This window comes from Corythoichthys intestinalis, chromosome 10, assembly GCF_030265065.1.
Source record: "Corythoichthys intestinalis isolate RoL2023-P3 chromosome 10, ASM3026506v1, whole genome shotgun sequence".
In the NCBI taxonomy this organism is placed as follows: domain Eukaryota; kingdom Metazoa; phylum Chordata; class Actinopteri; order Syngnathiformes; family Syngnathidae; genus Corythoichthys; species Corythoichthys intestinalis.
Window position 1 is genome coordinate 22,043,644 of NC_080404.1, and position 17,910 is coordinate 22,061,553.

General features: G+C 36.4%; 1 protein-coding gene across 1 annotated transcript in view; it reads left to right on the plus strand.

The window, feature by feature from the left end:
• The first annotated feature begins 2,539 nt into the window (after positions 1–2,539).
• The window catches only part of si:ch211-250c4.3 (uncharacterized protein LOC100535981 homolog), a 52,677-nt gene continuing 37,306 nt past the window's right edge, over positions 2,540–17,910 (plus strand). The window contains exon 1 of the mRNA XM_057848485.1: positions 2,540–2,831. Coding sequence (XP_057704468.1) covers positions 2,753–2,831 — 79 coding nt within the window. The 5' untranslated portion in view covers positions 2,540–2,752. The remainder of the gene's footprint in view (positions 2,832–17,910) is intronic.

Consider the following 17,910-nt stretch of genomic DNA (forward strand, 5'->3'; position numbering starts at 1 on the left):
CAATAAAAGACCGAAAATTGAACAAATATATCGATCGCTTCTTCACACACCCAAGTGGTCCATTTTATTCAAGAGCATAAAATACCGCGTATATTATGAAATAAACATGCTTTTTCGTGTCACAGGCACTTTAAAGTTTTCAAAATGTTTCTTTAGTCGTTTTTGAAAACAAAGGTTTGAATCGAATAGTGTACCACCTGAACAATACATGTGAAAGTTGGTATAAGATACAGATTTATTTTGCATTGATTATTTAGTCTATCAATTAATTAGGTTCATATTCGTGAGAAATATGTGATAATGACCTCCGTTCACCCAGTCTAGTTGGTCTTTTTAATGTCCCGTCCCCAGCAAAAAGTGTACATGCAGGTTATGCTGTTATACCGTCACTACCGTCCCTAGACTGTACGAAGTTGTGCGTGAATTCCAATGTTAATACCTTGGAATTAGTGGCAGATGCTGGTCTTTCAATGAGGTTAGTTTAAAGCGTGTCCGCCTGTGAATGCTTTGTGATGTTGGAGGGGCTCATTGGCACCCGCTGCTCAGTAGGGAAAGAAAAAAGAGCCAGAAGTCAAGTCTCCAAACACAAGCAGCTACAATTTAAAAATAATTTCCCATATAATTTTTAAATGTCAAACCAAATGTTTTTAGTCTTCTGCAAGAATAAAGAAATTTGACTACAATTCCAGTTCAAATGATTTTGAAGATGCGTGTATCAGAGGTTTAGATTAAAGAAAATACAATCACCACTTAGTTTGTTGTGCAGTGTTGACAATGACATGTTCTTTGAGTTCAACCTAAGATTTTATTTTGGCAACTTTCGCACCCTCTGTGCTTCGCGGATTTTTAAAAAAATATATATAAAAGAGTTCTAAATCATCATTTATGTCCACTTTATTTACATCTACGTATGTATGTACACTAAGACCCCCCCCCACACACACACACATATAATCAGTGTTGTTAATCTTACTGAAAAAAAGTAATTAATTATAGTTACAAATTACTTCTCCCAAAACGTAATTGCGTTAGTAACTCAATTACCTGAATGTAAGAGTAATTAGTTACTTGGCAAAGTAATTGGTGATAATTACTTTTTTTTTTCCTCAAAAAAAAAAAAACATTGGCCACACTATGTGAAGTTTTTTGTGGAGGTTTTTGGTACAATTGGCCCGAGCCCAATTCTTTACCCTAATTTACCCTTTACCCTGAATCACCTGTTAAAAGTTGTTAAAATTGCTCCCATTATTGCATTAGTTCCCTTCTCTCTACTTTCAACATATGAAAGTTTTAAAACTGTTTCATCATTTAAAGATAGATTCAAGTCAAGATTTTGCCGATTTAGAAGTATTTTAGATAAAAAGTTACTTAGGTTCGCTAGGAAGGTTCTCTACAACAGAGCCGTCCTAAAAAGCCTACTGCTTTAAGATGGCGGCTGTCTACTAACGCATTTAGAGCCATGTCCGTCATTATGCATCTAGTTATATCTATATACAGTACATGTCATATCTACCATGTATACCATATCTACCATAACAAGCGGGCGTACTTTGTCGGCTATCGGCTACAACGTGTATTATTGAAGCTACCTAGCATCGCGTTTGCTTGGCGTCATAACTTTCTTGCCTCCTCCCCGCTCCTGCTCTGCTCTGTCGTCTCGGTGAGTCCGTCTCCCTCAGACTTTTCGACCAATATAGTAACGCATAGTAACGCATGCCTTTCCGTCCTCAGTAACGGTAACGGCGTTGCCAAGATGAGAAAAGTAATTAATTAGATTACCCACTACTGAAAAAAATAGCGCCGTTAGTAACGCCGTTATATTGTAACGCCGTTATTAACAACACTGCATATAATATTAATGAGTGAGAGAATGTACAGTATGTAATATTTGTATTATTTATACTTTGTTATTTCTTTTATTAAAATGTTATTTTCATGTTTCAAACTATTATGTTCTAATGATAATATGCATTTATAGGGTTTTATATATACTGAATGATATATACAGTATACACACACACAAAAAACGTTAAAAATAGGGCAGAGTGACACTTTTTCGCTGTTTTGTCCCCATTAACAGTGATGACTGAGGGATCACTGTACTCCTATATTGAAATGGTTCTGGTGTTTCTAAAAACACTCAATGAACTAACAGTATTTTTCATCTGTTTTGTAAAAATTTCTAGGCTTGTGGTCAGTAAGATGAATGATGCTTGTGACAATTGCTACCATGTGTTTCACAGCTTTTGGGTGCCTCATAAGTGCCACTCACTGTCCTAACTATGGATTTCAAACTATTTTCCACAGCTCCAAGTAACAGTTGATCCAGCCAGTTATAATTTCCTCCTTTTTTTCCTTTCTAAAAGATGTATGCTTTTTTGGCCTAAAAGCTTCCATTGTGACTCCTCCTCCTCCCTGTCACTTGCTCTTTGCCGCATTCCTCTTTCTCCGCTATCTCACTCCCTTGGGCAGACTGCCAATCCTCTTCTTCCTTTTTCTCTCATGAATTCAACAGCCGCTGTTGGAGCCTGCCCCCTTTTCCTCAGCTGTAGGACCTGAAAACATCTACACATACTCAACATGGGCATCATGACCCAACACAAGGACCTGGCGATTAAATACTAAATACAGTGGACTGCATTTTCTTCAACTTTTAGACGAGAAACTTTTCAACATGAGGAATGTTTGAGGGAACTTTTAAAAAATATATATACATACAGTAACAAGGTGAAGTTACAGGAACTGAGAAAACATGAGTATAAAGAGGAAAAAGAGTGGACTGATGATCAATTGGCAGAAGTCATTCTCCATTTTGGCTCCTTGGAGAAGAGGTACAATCAAGTTTCTTTCAGTTTTGTAATGCCTTCATATGTTTATGTTGGACTTTGTGTGTTGTGCCAAAGCTACTGTGTTTAAGTTTCTATCTCAAGTGTTTACTGAATTCCTTTTCTGGTCAGTCAGAATCATTTTTCTTTGAATTCCTTTTCTGGATAGTCAGAATCATGTCTCTTGCATCTGCATGGGATTAGAGTTGGAATGTGCCTTTCATTTAGACAAGTGTACAGTAATAAAGGGTCAATTCTGCTCCCAGATATATTAAACAATATAATCCCTGAATGACATTTGATTAAGTTGCAAACGTGTATTTGAACTCATCACGATGTTGATGACAGTTCATACATTGCAGTATTCTTCAAAAATCAGAGGTGAAGAGAATAACTGTCGACATCTTTCAATTTTGAAGTAACTGAACAAACTCAGAGTTTCAAGTGTTGTGTGAGTCTAACAACTTTGAGTCTGTAAACAGATCCAACGAAGTTTGAGACATTTTCAGTATTCCAATGTATTCCTGTCCATATTTCATCCTTCTGGTTGAAAACATTTTGCAAAACTAAGTTCAATTATTTAGGGGGAAGGAGCAGAAATGCATTAAACCGAACTGAGCCTGTTGCAAAGTGAGAGCAGCTGCTTGTTTTGACACACTCCAGGCTCAGAACAAAAATAGAAATCATTTTCCGTTTGATTTTCTTCATATGATTTTCAACGCACTTTAAAAAGAGTGGGATGGTGATGAATTAAGGGATTTGAGAAACTTTTTTAGGTTCATTTTTTTCCTTTGTAGTCCTAGTGTCAAGTTGCTGCACATTCCATGTACAAGCTTCACTTGGATATCGCTTTCAGGTCATTTACAGTATGAGCGTCCACACCTGCATGAAAGAATCCCTTCATTTTCTTATGCGAAGATACATACATATCTTATTGCAGCATTGAAGGAGCAGAGGTGGGTCAAATAGATTATAAAAAGGTTGTACTCAAGTAAGAGTGTATTATTTCAAAATAATATTACTCAAGTGAAAGTATTCATGCCCCCCAAAAATACTCAAGTGCAAGTAAAACAAATATTTGGTGAAAAGAACTTACTACTACTAATACTTTAACTCATACTGTATGTATTTGTACCGAGAAGTGGGTAAAGTAGCCAAAACTTTTACTCAGATAAGAGTAGCGTTCAAAATGATATTACTCAAGTAAAAGTAGTCATCCAAAAACATTTACTCAAATACAAGGAAAAAGGTATTTGGTGAAAATAATACTCAAGTAATGAATAACTGCCTACAATGGCTGATGTTTTTTCAACAATAGTAACCCCCCCCCCCCCCCCCCCATAGCAGAACGTAATCTGTACAAACTGTCATAATTCTACTGTATTATAACTTATTACATTACCGTATTAGGCCAGAAAATTGGAAAAAACAACATTTAATTCCTACTAGAAAAATGTACAGAAATGAAACATTACCCGTCCAAAGAGCATAAGTGCCCTCTAGTGGAGAAAATATTTCATACCGTTCAATTAAAATGACCATATCGCTGTTTTTCCGTGGTCTATGGATGCCAAATAAGAACTGGAAGAGAGGTTAGAATCTGCTCTTTCCAGTAATGTTGATGGTAGCGCTCTATGTCAAATAGTTTATTTTTATGGCGCTTTCAATATACCACTTGATGGTTAAAAGGGGAGAAATGAAAAGTTTCCAAGAACTGAAAAATACATACAATCTTACTAACCAAGACTTTTTTTAGATATCTGCAAATATGCGATTACTATAATAAGGATGTTAAGATAGGTGGGGATGAAGTACACCCTATAATACAAATATTAGTACGATCCTATGAGAGTGTTATCCCTAAAACTGTGTCAACTATATATCGCTTATTGAGAGACTCTGTAACTGAGTCAACACTATATGTGAAAATGAAATGGGAAAGAGAGCTGGGCGAACTGATACCAGAGGAGAAATGGAACAACATGTGGCGGTCACACTTATCAACATCACAATCACCTAAATGGAAGGAATTCAATGGGAGAAACTTAATCTGATACTTCATCACACCTAAAATTAAAAGTAAACAAGTAGCCAACAATCTTGCTGGAGACGATGCAACGACTTGAATCCAGACCATACACATATATTTTGGACATGCATTAATATTCAATCATTCTTTAAGAAAGTTCACTCAGCTCTCTGTGATATGTTGGGATACACAATTCCTAAATCTTGTCAGGTATTAAATCTGGGACTTTAGAGGATGTAATACATAAAGAGGACCAGTAAATTGTGAGAATTCTCCTTGTGGCTGCAAAAAAGGCCATAACAAAGAACTGGTTAAGAACTGAATCTCCAACATATGAACAATGGCTGCTAATAGTGGATGAAATACTCGAAATGGAAAGGATAACATATAGGCTAAAGATAAAAGAATATTTGTTTTGGAAAAACTGGGGAAGGTGGCTGATTTACTGGGAAAAAGGGGTATAATATGGATCTCTGGCACATCATGATAGAGGGGAACACAGGCCTGTTTGGTGCTCATTAGTTATTTTTCTTTGTTTGGTGTTGGTGTTATTCGGTGGTGGGAAATGTCGTGTTTGTGGTTTTGTGTGAAAATTAGAAAGAATTTTTTGTTTAATTATCAAAAAAACATATATACCACTTGATTGAACAGTGCGGCATGATCTAAGACTTACAACTGCAAGCTTGTGTGTGGTAGTTGTGGAATGTAACGAATTAAAAGTACTATGTTACTGTATTTAAGTACATTTTTTGCGTATCTATATTTTACTTCATATAAATATGAAGTGGTACTTTTAACTTTTACTTCACTGCTTTTTACAGTACGTACCTGTACTTTTTACTCCACTACTTTTCAAATTGTTGCCTGCGCTACATGTTCCATTTGTTTGTTTGTTTTTTTCTCATTGTGAATTGATAGTTTCAATTTCATGCCTCTGGCGCATCGATAAGCATGAGCCGCGCAACTACTGTACACCGTGATTGACCACTAGGGGCAGCCACACAAGTGCTAGCAAGAGTAGGCAGGTGAACAAGATATCGATAATAAAAACCAGTGAGAGCAGCGCACATTCAGATGGGTGTTGCACACTCTTGCGCGGTGCGCGGGGGTATGCACCTCATATTTGCTTGCAATCCGCCATTAAGCAAATTTAGGATGTTTTTTTTTTTTTTTTTAGCTTTCTAAGATTCAGTTTACAGTGCAGTCAATATTATAGCTTGTTTTTTCCATTCTGCACAGTTTTAAGTAAAATTGAGCTGTCAATGAATTTTCTGGTTTTCTTAGAATACTGTTTCAGATACCAGTGTGTGTGTGTGTGTGTGTGTGTGTGTGTATATATGTATATACGTATATGTATGTATATATATGTATGTATATTAAGGGTGTAACGGTACATGTATTTGTATTGAACCGTTTCGGTTCGGGGTCCTCGGTTCGGTACGGGGGCGTACCGAACGAGTTTCTGGCGAAATGTAAAGTGCTGTCAAATTTAGCGCGTTAACAGGCGATAATTAATTTTTTTGAATTAATCACGTTAAATATTTGACGCATTTAACGCAAGCGCGGCATGCCCGCTCATGCTTCCCATAATCCCACTGTTACGTCCCACAGACGGCTGCTGCGGAAGAAGCTGGCTTCAGCGTAAGCCCAGGCCAAAACAACAAACAAAATGAAACTACACTTGAACCCCACCCGCTAAGTAAACCCTGATCGTAAAAAAGAAAAAACAATATAGCGACTAACCTCGCTTCTACAGTACACAAAACGGGTTGAACGAAAACGGCAGTTTACCTCTACTGCTGCGGTGCTCTTATTTACAGTGGTGAACAAAAACGATCCAATAACGAATGAACACAAAATACCTCACCGAAAGAGCGGGAGTGCAACAAAATAGCGATCAAATGCACAGGTGAATGAATAGCGAGCAAACAGCTGGCGAGGAGGTACGCGGCACGTATGCTGTCAAATACGAAGTTGCGAACTCTGAGTGTTGACTGTAAAATGACGAGCGGTCAGATGACTTTTGTTAACGCTGCCTTTATTTGGTTAACAAGACTCAGGCACAATACAACACACAGGCGGGTATGCAATCTCAAACAACGGCCTAATAGTATTACCCAGAGCCGTATTACCGTGTATCGGATTAGCTGCCGTAAAGCAAGTGTCGTTATCGCCGCAAATGTAAACAAAGCGCTGCATAATGGATACATGTCAGACAGCGGCTAGTTCGGGTGGCCCGTCAGCGGCGGTGACGTCGTCAGCCCGTCCGGCGTCAATCAGAGTACGCCACGTTGGGAGGGAAGGCAGCCAGCTGGCGGACGCGGCGATCAGATGACTGACAGTCTCAAAAAAGATAACAATTAAACGGCCAGGGCCGTCGCACCACTCAGAAGTGCAGTGAGCAGCGTGGGTAACGGTTAAATGTTAACATGGAAGATGGTTGGCCCTCTGGGTGGGGAATTCAAATTAAAAAATAATATAGATGGAACAACTCTTCACTTCAGTGTTGCAACTGTTCAATTTCAGATATTTATTTTAAAGAAAATGTCTTAGCCAAAGTTATTTTTATTTTGTTTTTCAAAATATCTACATTTCAGAATATTGTATTTTCTATTTTTGAGCAGAATTCTAGCTTTGTATATGCTAATGTTCCTATTGTTGAAAGCACAAAAGTGTGTAATAAACAACTAGCACATTTATATTTTGCATTTTGTTTTCTTACTGTACCGAAAATGAACCGAACCGTGACCTCAAAACCGAGGTACGTACCGAACCGACATTTTTGTGTACCGTTACACCCCATATATATATATATATATATATATATATATATATATATATATATATATATATATATATATATATATATATATATAAATATATGCATTAAGGGTGTCAACAATAATCGATGCGGCGATGCATCCCGATGCGGGGCAGGGACGATACGATTCGATGCGGGCAACACGCTGAATCGATTCAGCGCATTTTAAAATATATAAGTACGTTCAAAAATCTTCCCTGCGCAATTCCGGTGATGCAATGGATTTGGTTTCCCCATTTGTATTGTTATTCTCATGTTTACCTGTAGAGAGAGCTACTTTACATTCAAAGCAAGCCCGTAGAGCAGGGGTGGGCAAACCGGTCCTCAAGGGCCGTAGTGGGTCCTGGTCTTTGCTCCAACTGATCCAGCAAGGACAGTTTAACCAATGAGGTTTCTGCTGAAACAAGAAGCACCTGACTGCGATCAACTGATTGCGCTTGCAAGACACCAGATTGGTAAAATGGTTTCCTCTTGATGGGTTGGAACAGAAACCCGCACCCACTGCGGCCCTTTGTGGAATTAATTGCCCACCCCTGCCGTAGAGGTTAGATCGGGGCTAAAAAATTCCAGCCCAACCCACACGGCCCGTTGGTATTGAAGCCCAACCGGCCAGATCAATTAACTATAGATTTGCATGCCCGAGCCGAGTGATGCGGAAAAAAAAAAACGCAGCAGCAGCAGCAGCAGCAGCAATTTATTTTCATTTCTTCAAGTTTTCTTACTGTTTAAATAGTCTACATATTTTTATAAGAGTTATAAAAGCCTTTACACAACGAAATAACGCTGGGAAAGTTTAATATAAAAAAAACTGTTTTGCAGACACACAGAGGAGAAGATTCGAAAGGATCACATTTGCCTTTGTGTGCATAAATAAAAGTGTCTTTCCTAACAAATTCTCAGTTGGCAGACAAAAAACGCAAGTTTACTCAATATTTAAATAGTCTACATATTTTTATGAAATTTATAGAAGCATTTACACAACGAAATAACGCTGGGAAAGTTTGATTAAAAAAAAAAAAAAAAAAAACACGTTTTTACAGACACACAGAGGAGAAGATTCAAAAGGATCACATTTGCCTTTGTGTGCGTAAATAAAAGTGTCTTTCGTAACAAATTCTCAGTTGGCAGGAAAAAAACGCAAGTTTACTCAATATTTAAATAGTCTACATATTTTTATGAAATTTATAGAAGCATTTACACAACGAAATAACGCTGGGAAAGTTTGATTAAAAAAAAAACGGTTTTACAGACACACAGAGGAGAAGATTCAAAAGGATCACATTTGCCTTTGTGTGCGTAAATAAAAGTGTCTTTCATAACGAATTCTCAGTTGGCAGGAAAAAAACGCAAGTTTCCTCAATATTTAAATAGTCTACATATTTTTATGAAATTTATAGAAGCATTTACACAACGAAATAACGCTGGGAAAGTTTGATTAAAAAAAAAAAACGGTTTTACAGACACACAGAGGAGAAGATTCAAAAGGATCACATTTGCCTTTGTGTGCGTAAATAAAAGTGTCTTTCATAACGAATTCTCAGTTGGCAGGAAAAAAACGCAAGTTTACTCAATATTTAAATAGTCTACATATATTTATGAGAATTATAAAAGCATTCACACAACGAAATAACGGGAGGAGAAGAAGAAAAAGAGGGCTGCGCCACAGCCCTCTGCGCATTTTTTTTTTTTTTTTTTTTTAAATACTTTATTAGTCCGGCGCGGCGGCCCGACCCGACCCACCGAAACGTAAATGCTTAACATTTCGGGTCGGGTTGGGTTCGGGCACAAGATCTAACCTCTATGTAGGGGGGACGAGGAACCCAAATCCGCTTCCTTACCGGAGTAACGTCACAGACAAGCGCAGTTGTAATCGAGAGAGCAGAGAGATAGGACATAACATAACAATGGCTGAAACGGAGAAAGAGGGAGCGAGAAATATTATAGATATAAGATTGGCTAGGCCTACATTTTACTTTTGTTCTACATTGCAATTTAGTTGATGTTTTGTTTGCAACTGAACTGATCCCTGGATTGATATTGCGATAAAGATGCTGCTGCACTACAATATTTTCTTTGTCGTTTTCTTTAATAGTTACTTGAATATTTTTATTGATGGGTCGTTGTGACTAAAATACAGTGACTGTTATTACTGATTTTGCACAGGAGTTCAGATGTTGCACTGTGTGAAAGGCTGCTACTGTGTGTAAAAAAAAAAAAAAAAAAAAAAAAAAGAGAAAGCCCTGGTCTCATTATAAGCACTAATTAAATGCTGTGATCTGATTTTTTTTTTTTTAAAGATATATATGAAAGTATACTATTTTCATTTGACTTCGACCAGGAGTGACACAAGAGCCAATAAAAAGTTGTTTAATGTCTGTCCGCTTGTGTTGGCTCATGATTCACAAAAAATATGCTTTGCTTTAGAATTTTAATGCATCCCAGGCTTTAATGCATCGCAATGCATTGCCGAATCGAACCGAATCGAATCGTGACCCTCTGAATCGAATCGAATCGAATCGTGGCCTTCCGAATCGTAATCGAATCGAATCGTGAGGGCGGTGTCGATGCACACCTCTAATATGCATGTATATATATATACAGTGGGGAAAACAGGTATTTGATACAATGGGAAAACCCATTGACAGTGTATCAAATACTTGTTCTCCCCACTGTATGTATGTATATATATATATATATATGTATGTACTGTATATATATGTATGTATATAATATGGAGGAAAACACAGACAAGACTGAAAAAGCAGTTTCTGATCTTGCACCCCTCTTTAAAATAAACCAAATGATAACCAAATAAACCAAAAATTATGAATAAGCCAAAAGAACTGTTGTTTGATAGAACAATATGTCTGTATGCTGCCATAGCAGATTCATGGCGCATTAAGTCCCTGAACTATTTTTAATTTGTACGTTTTACCCTGGAAACCCCTGTTTACAGACGTCGCGGAATCGCTTTTGTTTCAACCTAGCCATAAAAAAAAGGTAAGTAATCATATTTATTATTCGAAATGTCTGTCATTTTTAGCTTAGAATCATTAATTGATGTCTAATATTTAGTTTTAAAAAATAAAAAAAATGTAAGAAATTATTCACTCGCATATTTTAAACTTTTAAATAAATTATGTCACAATGAAAAAAATTAGCGTCTGTAAAAAAGTAACGGATGTCTACCTCATAATTATCGCTTAATTGTATTTTTTAAATTACTGTCGCATTTTCCTCAATATTTTAGATGATAAATAATCGATCCAAACAAAGAAAAATCGAGAAGAAAAAAAAGACCTTTGAAAGGGTAAATATATGAAAAAGAACATCTGGATCACTCCTTGATGTCTGCGATTTTCTGCATCGTGACCTTTGTTATATTACCATGTTTCACCCATAAAATCCCCCCAAAATCTGGCTGTGGCCATTCTCATCTGTCTCTTGACACTAGATGATACATGCTACATGGAGTTTTTGGATCGAAACCAGGTAAGTACGCAATAATATCTCGTTAAAATCATGGCGTCTTTAATCCTGCTCTCGCGTGCTCTCGCCTCCAGTTAGGGTTTTGCTGTTTATTTATTATTATTATTTTTAAATGCCCTCCTGTTCAAAATTTGTCTTCTCCCAGAAAATAGAGGTTTTAAGCTTTCCAATGGTGTATCACACATGCATATAGGACAATTTTGAAATTTGGTCAAATTGGGGGTCTCACAGCGGAATTTCAAGTCACCTGAGTGTTTTCCGCCATATATAAATATTTACTGTGTATACACAGGGTGATTCAAAAAGAATGTGCCAACATTATCATGTGATAGATCAAAAATATAAAAAAGAAAAAAAGTTACAGAACTCTAGTTTGGACACATGTTCAATATACCCAACATATAAGACGCACTGGACAATAATCCACAGGATTCAAAATGAGGGAAAAAAGTAACGGTTTATAGTCCAAAAATTACGTAACTTCAAGTTTTCAAATCAAGTGCTCATTGGTGGCCATCACCGGCATGAAATAATACTTGAAGTTTTGTTCAACACATTTGCCTATGTCAGAGTTTTTCATTTTTGACATATCTCGTGATGATTTAGGCCCATTCTTTTTTAATAAACGTGTATATCACATTTTTGCTTTTTGAGAAAATACTTTTACTTTTTACTTGTAAAGTATTTCTAATGCAAGTACTTTTGTATTTTTACTTCAGCATTTTTTTCTTGGATAGTTTTACTTTCACTTGAGTATTTTTTTGCCCCTTAATTGTACTTAAGTAAAAAAGTGAGTACTTCATCCACCACTGTTATGTGGTCTTGTGACTGTGTTGTCACATCTCATTGGTATAATGGAGTCATGTGATTATTGTAGCGATGTCTCATTGGTGAAACTTGTAGAGCCACTGTAGGCATCTCTAACAAAATTCAAAATCAAAAGTCAAATCTATGTAAATTAAAAAAAAAAAAAAAAAAGTAACAACTCTAGTGTAGCCCGAAATAATGGAGTAACATTTCTTCTTTGCAAATCTACTCAAGTAAAAAGTATGACGTGGTAAAACTACTCTTAGAGGTGCATTTTTCTCAAAAAGTTACTCAAGTAAATGTAATAGCGTAAATGTAATGCCTAAAACCCACCTCTGCGAAGGAGCATTCTGCTTTACATTGTTACACAGGTATATTATTTCTGCCAATATAGCACTTAAACAATAGGGAGAAGCTCTTGAGGTTTTTTTAAAAAAAATATTATTATTTTAGCTCATATCAATTTAAAGCAGCTGAAGTCTGAACGGGAACAGGGTTATAAGCTAGACAGTAACTCTGGTCATCTCTATTAGGGTATACACTAATACTGCACAAAATATTTCCATCTTTTCAGAACTTGCTTGTGAATGCTGACTGATGCTGCTGTTAAGTGTATTTCCCCAATAAATGTTTGAATGGACGTGCACTAATTATAACTTTTGAAATTATCGTTGAATGATCCATGAATGAATCATTAATTACGTTCGATTACAACATCTCAGGCTTACACTTAACCTTTAGTGGAGTAATGATCCAATACATTCATTTGTTTAAGCAACTATACAATCAAATCAAATGAAAAGCATAACATTGATCAACACTATTATCTTTTGAATATGGTGTTTGTTGGTTTTCATTCGAAAGAAAAAATGTCTAAAAACATCAAAATTCCTCGTTATTGCTTTAGGTGAAATATAACTGATTGTGTTAAATCAAATATATCCTTATCCAAAGAATCGATATCGTGCTGTCATGAAATTGTTGATTTATATCCCAAATAGCCTTGTGTACTTTTGAAAAATTGGACATCAAACTACAAAATGTCAGTGGTCCGGGACTGAACTAAGTTACACCACTCTTGAACATTCTTCTCTTATCCTAATGTTTTTTGATAAGCCACAGTAGGGTTGGGACAAGGGGGCATTTTGATAAGGACTGTGAGTCTGGGTCTCATCCTTGAGTTTGATGACACCGCAGTCAAGAAAGTGGTGAAAAACAGAGATGTGTTGAGAAACAAATGAGAAGATTGACCTCTAGAAATATACTGAGGATGATCATGATTTGCTGTTGCATTCACATATCACTTTCATTTGATACTACTATTTAAGGTACTTGTCTAAAACAAAATATTCCAAATCTATAGTTGCTTTATGCATCGCTTGGTGATAAACTCCCAGCTGTCAGCAGCATACGTGCAAATGCTTATCGCAGGTAAGGAGGGAAGGTCTGCTAGGACTGATTCTTTTCACCAATTAACTCACTGGCTGCCGAATGATTGCTGCCAACCCTCCCAGTCAAAATGAATGGTAAAAATCTGTGGGAGTGATTGAGTTAATATAATATAATCTGCTGACATTCTGCGTAACTTGGTAAACAAACAGTAGGGATCTTATATGGGCTGAGAGTGAGTATACAGTATGGAAGACCAAAGCTGCCAAAATAAAAACAAAAATGAAAACAAAAATTATTATAAATACAAATAAGCAATAAAAATCCAAGAATAAATATAAATATGGAAATAAATTAAAAATAAAAATGAATGTAGATACGAAAAAGAGATTAAAAAATTTACAGGTAGATAGATTAAATAGATACAGAAGTAAATGTAGAAATAAATACAAAAACAAGTCCCTAAGCAGATAGTGTCCATGTCAGCATAGCGCTAGCCGTTAGCAGCTACATAGCCGTTAGCATGTACATAATCAACAAAAAGGCGAAAAGTTGCCCAGGGCACACATACGACTGCTCCCTCATATGAATAATACATAATAATTTCATTTAATAATTTAATAATTTCTTGTTTGTTCACGCTAACGATGAAATAAATAAGAGAACTAAGCGCTTTTATTTATTGATTTATATTTGATTCAATTCATATATTCATTCTTCTTCGGTTTACCACATTATTTTCTATGTTTAATCTTTGAATCTTATTTTTGTATTTATATTCATTATTTTCCCTTTGATTTATTATTGCATTTATTTCAGTATATATTATTAATCTTTGAATCTTATTTATTACTTTTTCAAATCATACTATTAAATTTTTTTTTCCTACTTAATTTTTAAATTTCGCAGCTTTGTTCCGCCATAATACTAAATACAGTATAGCTAAAGCATCATAGGTAATTGAGAAACAAATGAGTAAATCTTTTCAAAAACATTTATTTGGCCACTGCCAAACATGTGGAGTAGTACTGAAACTATTAAAAAAAAAAAAAAAAGTAAATGGCGGTGATATTTAATGGAAGTGCTAAAATAAAAGTGTCCAGGGAAAAAAAATATTGCTACCTGGCCAGACTTTAATAAGCTACTGATGCTTTTTAGGTTCTAACCAACAAACATAGTGTACTAAAAGACTTGCTGTATATGTAATAATAAATCTTAAAATGGATGTAGATTCAAGTTCTACAATCTGGTCAGTGCTTGTTTATAAAAAAAAAAACAAAAAAAATAAACATAATTTTTATACTTTTAATTTCTTTTTCAGATTATTTAGCCTTAAAAATTATGCCTTTAATGGTTATTTAGGGGCAACCAAGGGGGGCGGCAAAGGGAAGTGTTGCACGCATTAACTGGAATTCAATTATTTTTCATTGAGAGAATGTATTCTTGATAATATCACACTAATGTTACAAGCTTGGTCGTGAAACGGCTTTTGCCAGTATTATACAGGACCACTGTATAGTGTGTGAAATTAAGTTACAGTACTACATACAGTGCTTGTGATAGGTGACAACAATATGGATTCAAAGATTGGACCTTTTTAACAAACAGATTAGATAATGAACCTAAACCCCCAGTTTACCAACTATTCAGCTCCAATTCAGGCTTTTTGTAGCTGTTACACAGTTAACTTTTTCCCTGTTCACTTTCAGTATATCAACTATGGTGCTAAGAAGCTAATACACGTAAGATGCATATAGTTTTGGCTTGTCACAACCTGTCCACTCAGAATGTGAGAGGCCCTTTTAAGACCACCTTTTTTGCCAGAGGGCTTGCAATTTGCTCAGACCCCCCACCCCTTGAAATATAAAGTACATGCTTATTTGTACAGTATCTTTATGAATAGAAATGACATGAGTGTGTGTGTAAGACTGCAATTAAGTTGTAGCCGCGTTATAAATAATAAGAATGAAATACCTTGAAAATATCTTGAAAATAGAAATATCTACAGCAGGGGTGTCCAGACCTTTTTGCAAAGGGGGCCAGATTTGGTCTGGTAAAAATGTGGGGGGCCGATCTTGGAATATATTTAAGCAAATTTTAGCAACCCATTCTGTGTGTCACATTTGCTTTATTATTATTTTTTTTTTAAATTAATAATTTCAACAATCTCGCAACTAGCCTTTATGGCGCTCTCTTTCAACTCTCGAGCGCTTGCAAACTACTGCTGTGAAATTGAACTAGCTTCAAGTTGCTTCAATTTCTCGCTGCGTATCTTCCCTGTAATCTTGTCATACATGTCAGCGTGTCTTGTTTGGTAATATCGCCTCTCATTGAACTTTTTAAAAACAGCGACTGTCTCTTTGCAAATGAGGCAGACACAGTTGTTGCGTATTTTAGTGAAGAAATAGTCCAATTTCCACTTATCCTTGAAGCCTTGGCCGTCGCAGTCAACTTTTTTTTGTTGATTGTCGCCATTTTAGAAAATTGGAAGTAAAGGGTCACATGGGGTAATGTTGCTTATGCTCCTTTCCCACTGAAACTAGTGGGTCAACGCGCGTTTTTTCTAAGCCGATGCAACCCACTAGCAACTGGCATTTGGGACCCTTTCCATTGACAAAAAAAGCAGTGTCTTTTTTTTTTTTCACCTGTCTAACCCCACACACATGCTCAGCCGTGTGTAAGGTTACGTGACGTCACCACGCTAAGATGCGCGTCGAAAAGTGCGACCAAATTCATTCAGTTCAAGGAAGTAAACAATGCAGAGCAACATGGAAGCCTCCTTTGCGTTTGTGTTCTCTGTTTTCATGCTTTTTAATGCCCTCAAAATGGTCGAAATGCAGCAAAGGATCAACATTCTGCTTGTGCTGAGGCAACGTAGGCGACATGAATTCTGGTTTGATCGATGTATATGGATCGACGTAACTACGGTTGTGGGGCGTGTTAAATGGGAGGCGACTGGCACGTTGTTATGACGCATCACGTAAGAGCCTACGTCACCACGTAGATTAGGGTGTTGACTGTTGACCCGGGGTCAGTGCTTTCACACTGCATGACGATCAGAGCCGAGGTGATTTTAACGCGGGTCGCTTGGCGGGTTGATTGACACGGGTCGAGGCGGGTCGCTGCATCTTTCCCACTGCCATCAAAAGCCGATTGTTAGTGGGTTGACATGGGTTTTTTGGCCAGTGGGAAAGGGGTATTAGAGTGCTGCTGCCTTTTAATGGGTAAACGAGGAGCAGCATTTAGTGTGTAAACTACTTCATATGCTGGTAGCAATACTGCTGACCAATTTATTAAGTGTGTGCGGGCCAGACATTATTGATTTTATGACAGAGGCTGGGGGCCGGATGAAATTTGACCATGGGCCGCATTTGGCCCCCGGGCCGGACTTTGGACATGTCTGATCTACAGTATTAATATATCCAAAGATGTTTTTTTTTTAACCTAAGCCAATAGTTTATGTGTTCATTTCCGTATGTTTGTGTTCAAGATGACTCAAGACCGTATAAAGGGATCACTATCAAACTTGCAGGATGTGTTTTCAATATGAAACAGAAGAGATTTTATTTTGAGATTATGAGGTCAAAGGTTAAAAAAAAAAAAAAAGTGATAACTTGACAACGGATGAGGCTAATTACCCCAAATTATGATGATTGCTTTAATAATGCAATTTATATTTTGATAACTGGTTTTCAGGCTGATGTATGTTCTCTGCGTGGCTAAGTTTTTGACCCAAATCTCTCAGAGTTCTTTGAGCTCATTGCATTAGTAAGCGTAATTTATGGATTACGTAAGAGAAGCTCTGTTTCCTTCATCCTCTCATGCAGTTAAAATGCTTTGTTGTCAGCGTTTTCAAGCTCAGGCAAGACATTCCTATTATCACTTTACATGTAACACCTGCATAGGCCTGACTTTAGAAGCACCAGAGTGAATCACAATATTAAAAATGCTATAGCATGACATTTTTAGGGCAGGAAATGGCAAAGACAATAAGAAGCAAAAGATTAGTCATGTTTTGGAGAATGAGCTATTTGTAATTATAGGTTGTGGTTTCAAAGCAAGCTCAAGGACTGACAATAGACCAACACAGTCATCGCAAGCAATTACAGGACAGTCTGTAGGAATACTTGTGTTGTGTGGGAGAGATGACTAGATCAAAGCAACACCTGTCTGGACGATAACTGTTGTAAAGCCAGGTGTTGTTTTTTAAGTGCCAGTAAGCCACATTTAAGTGCCAGTAAGCCACATGAAAAACAATATAGTAATAAAGGATTTAAAAAATGTGTTTGCTCATCTTAAATGCGCAGTCAAAGTAAAGTCAAATTTACGTGTATCATGTAAGAGTAATATTATTTAAAAAATGATTTTACTCAAGTAGTCATCCAAAAATTTTATTTAAGTACAAGTAAAAAAGTATTTGGTGAAAAGAATACTCAAGTAATGAGGTAAAGCTTACAATGTTTTTTTGTGTGATGAGAACAAATATACTTATGGTATATATTTGTTCTCATCTCATCATGAGAACAAATATACTTATGGTATATATTTGT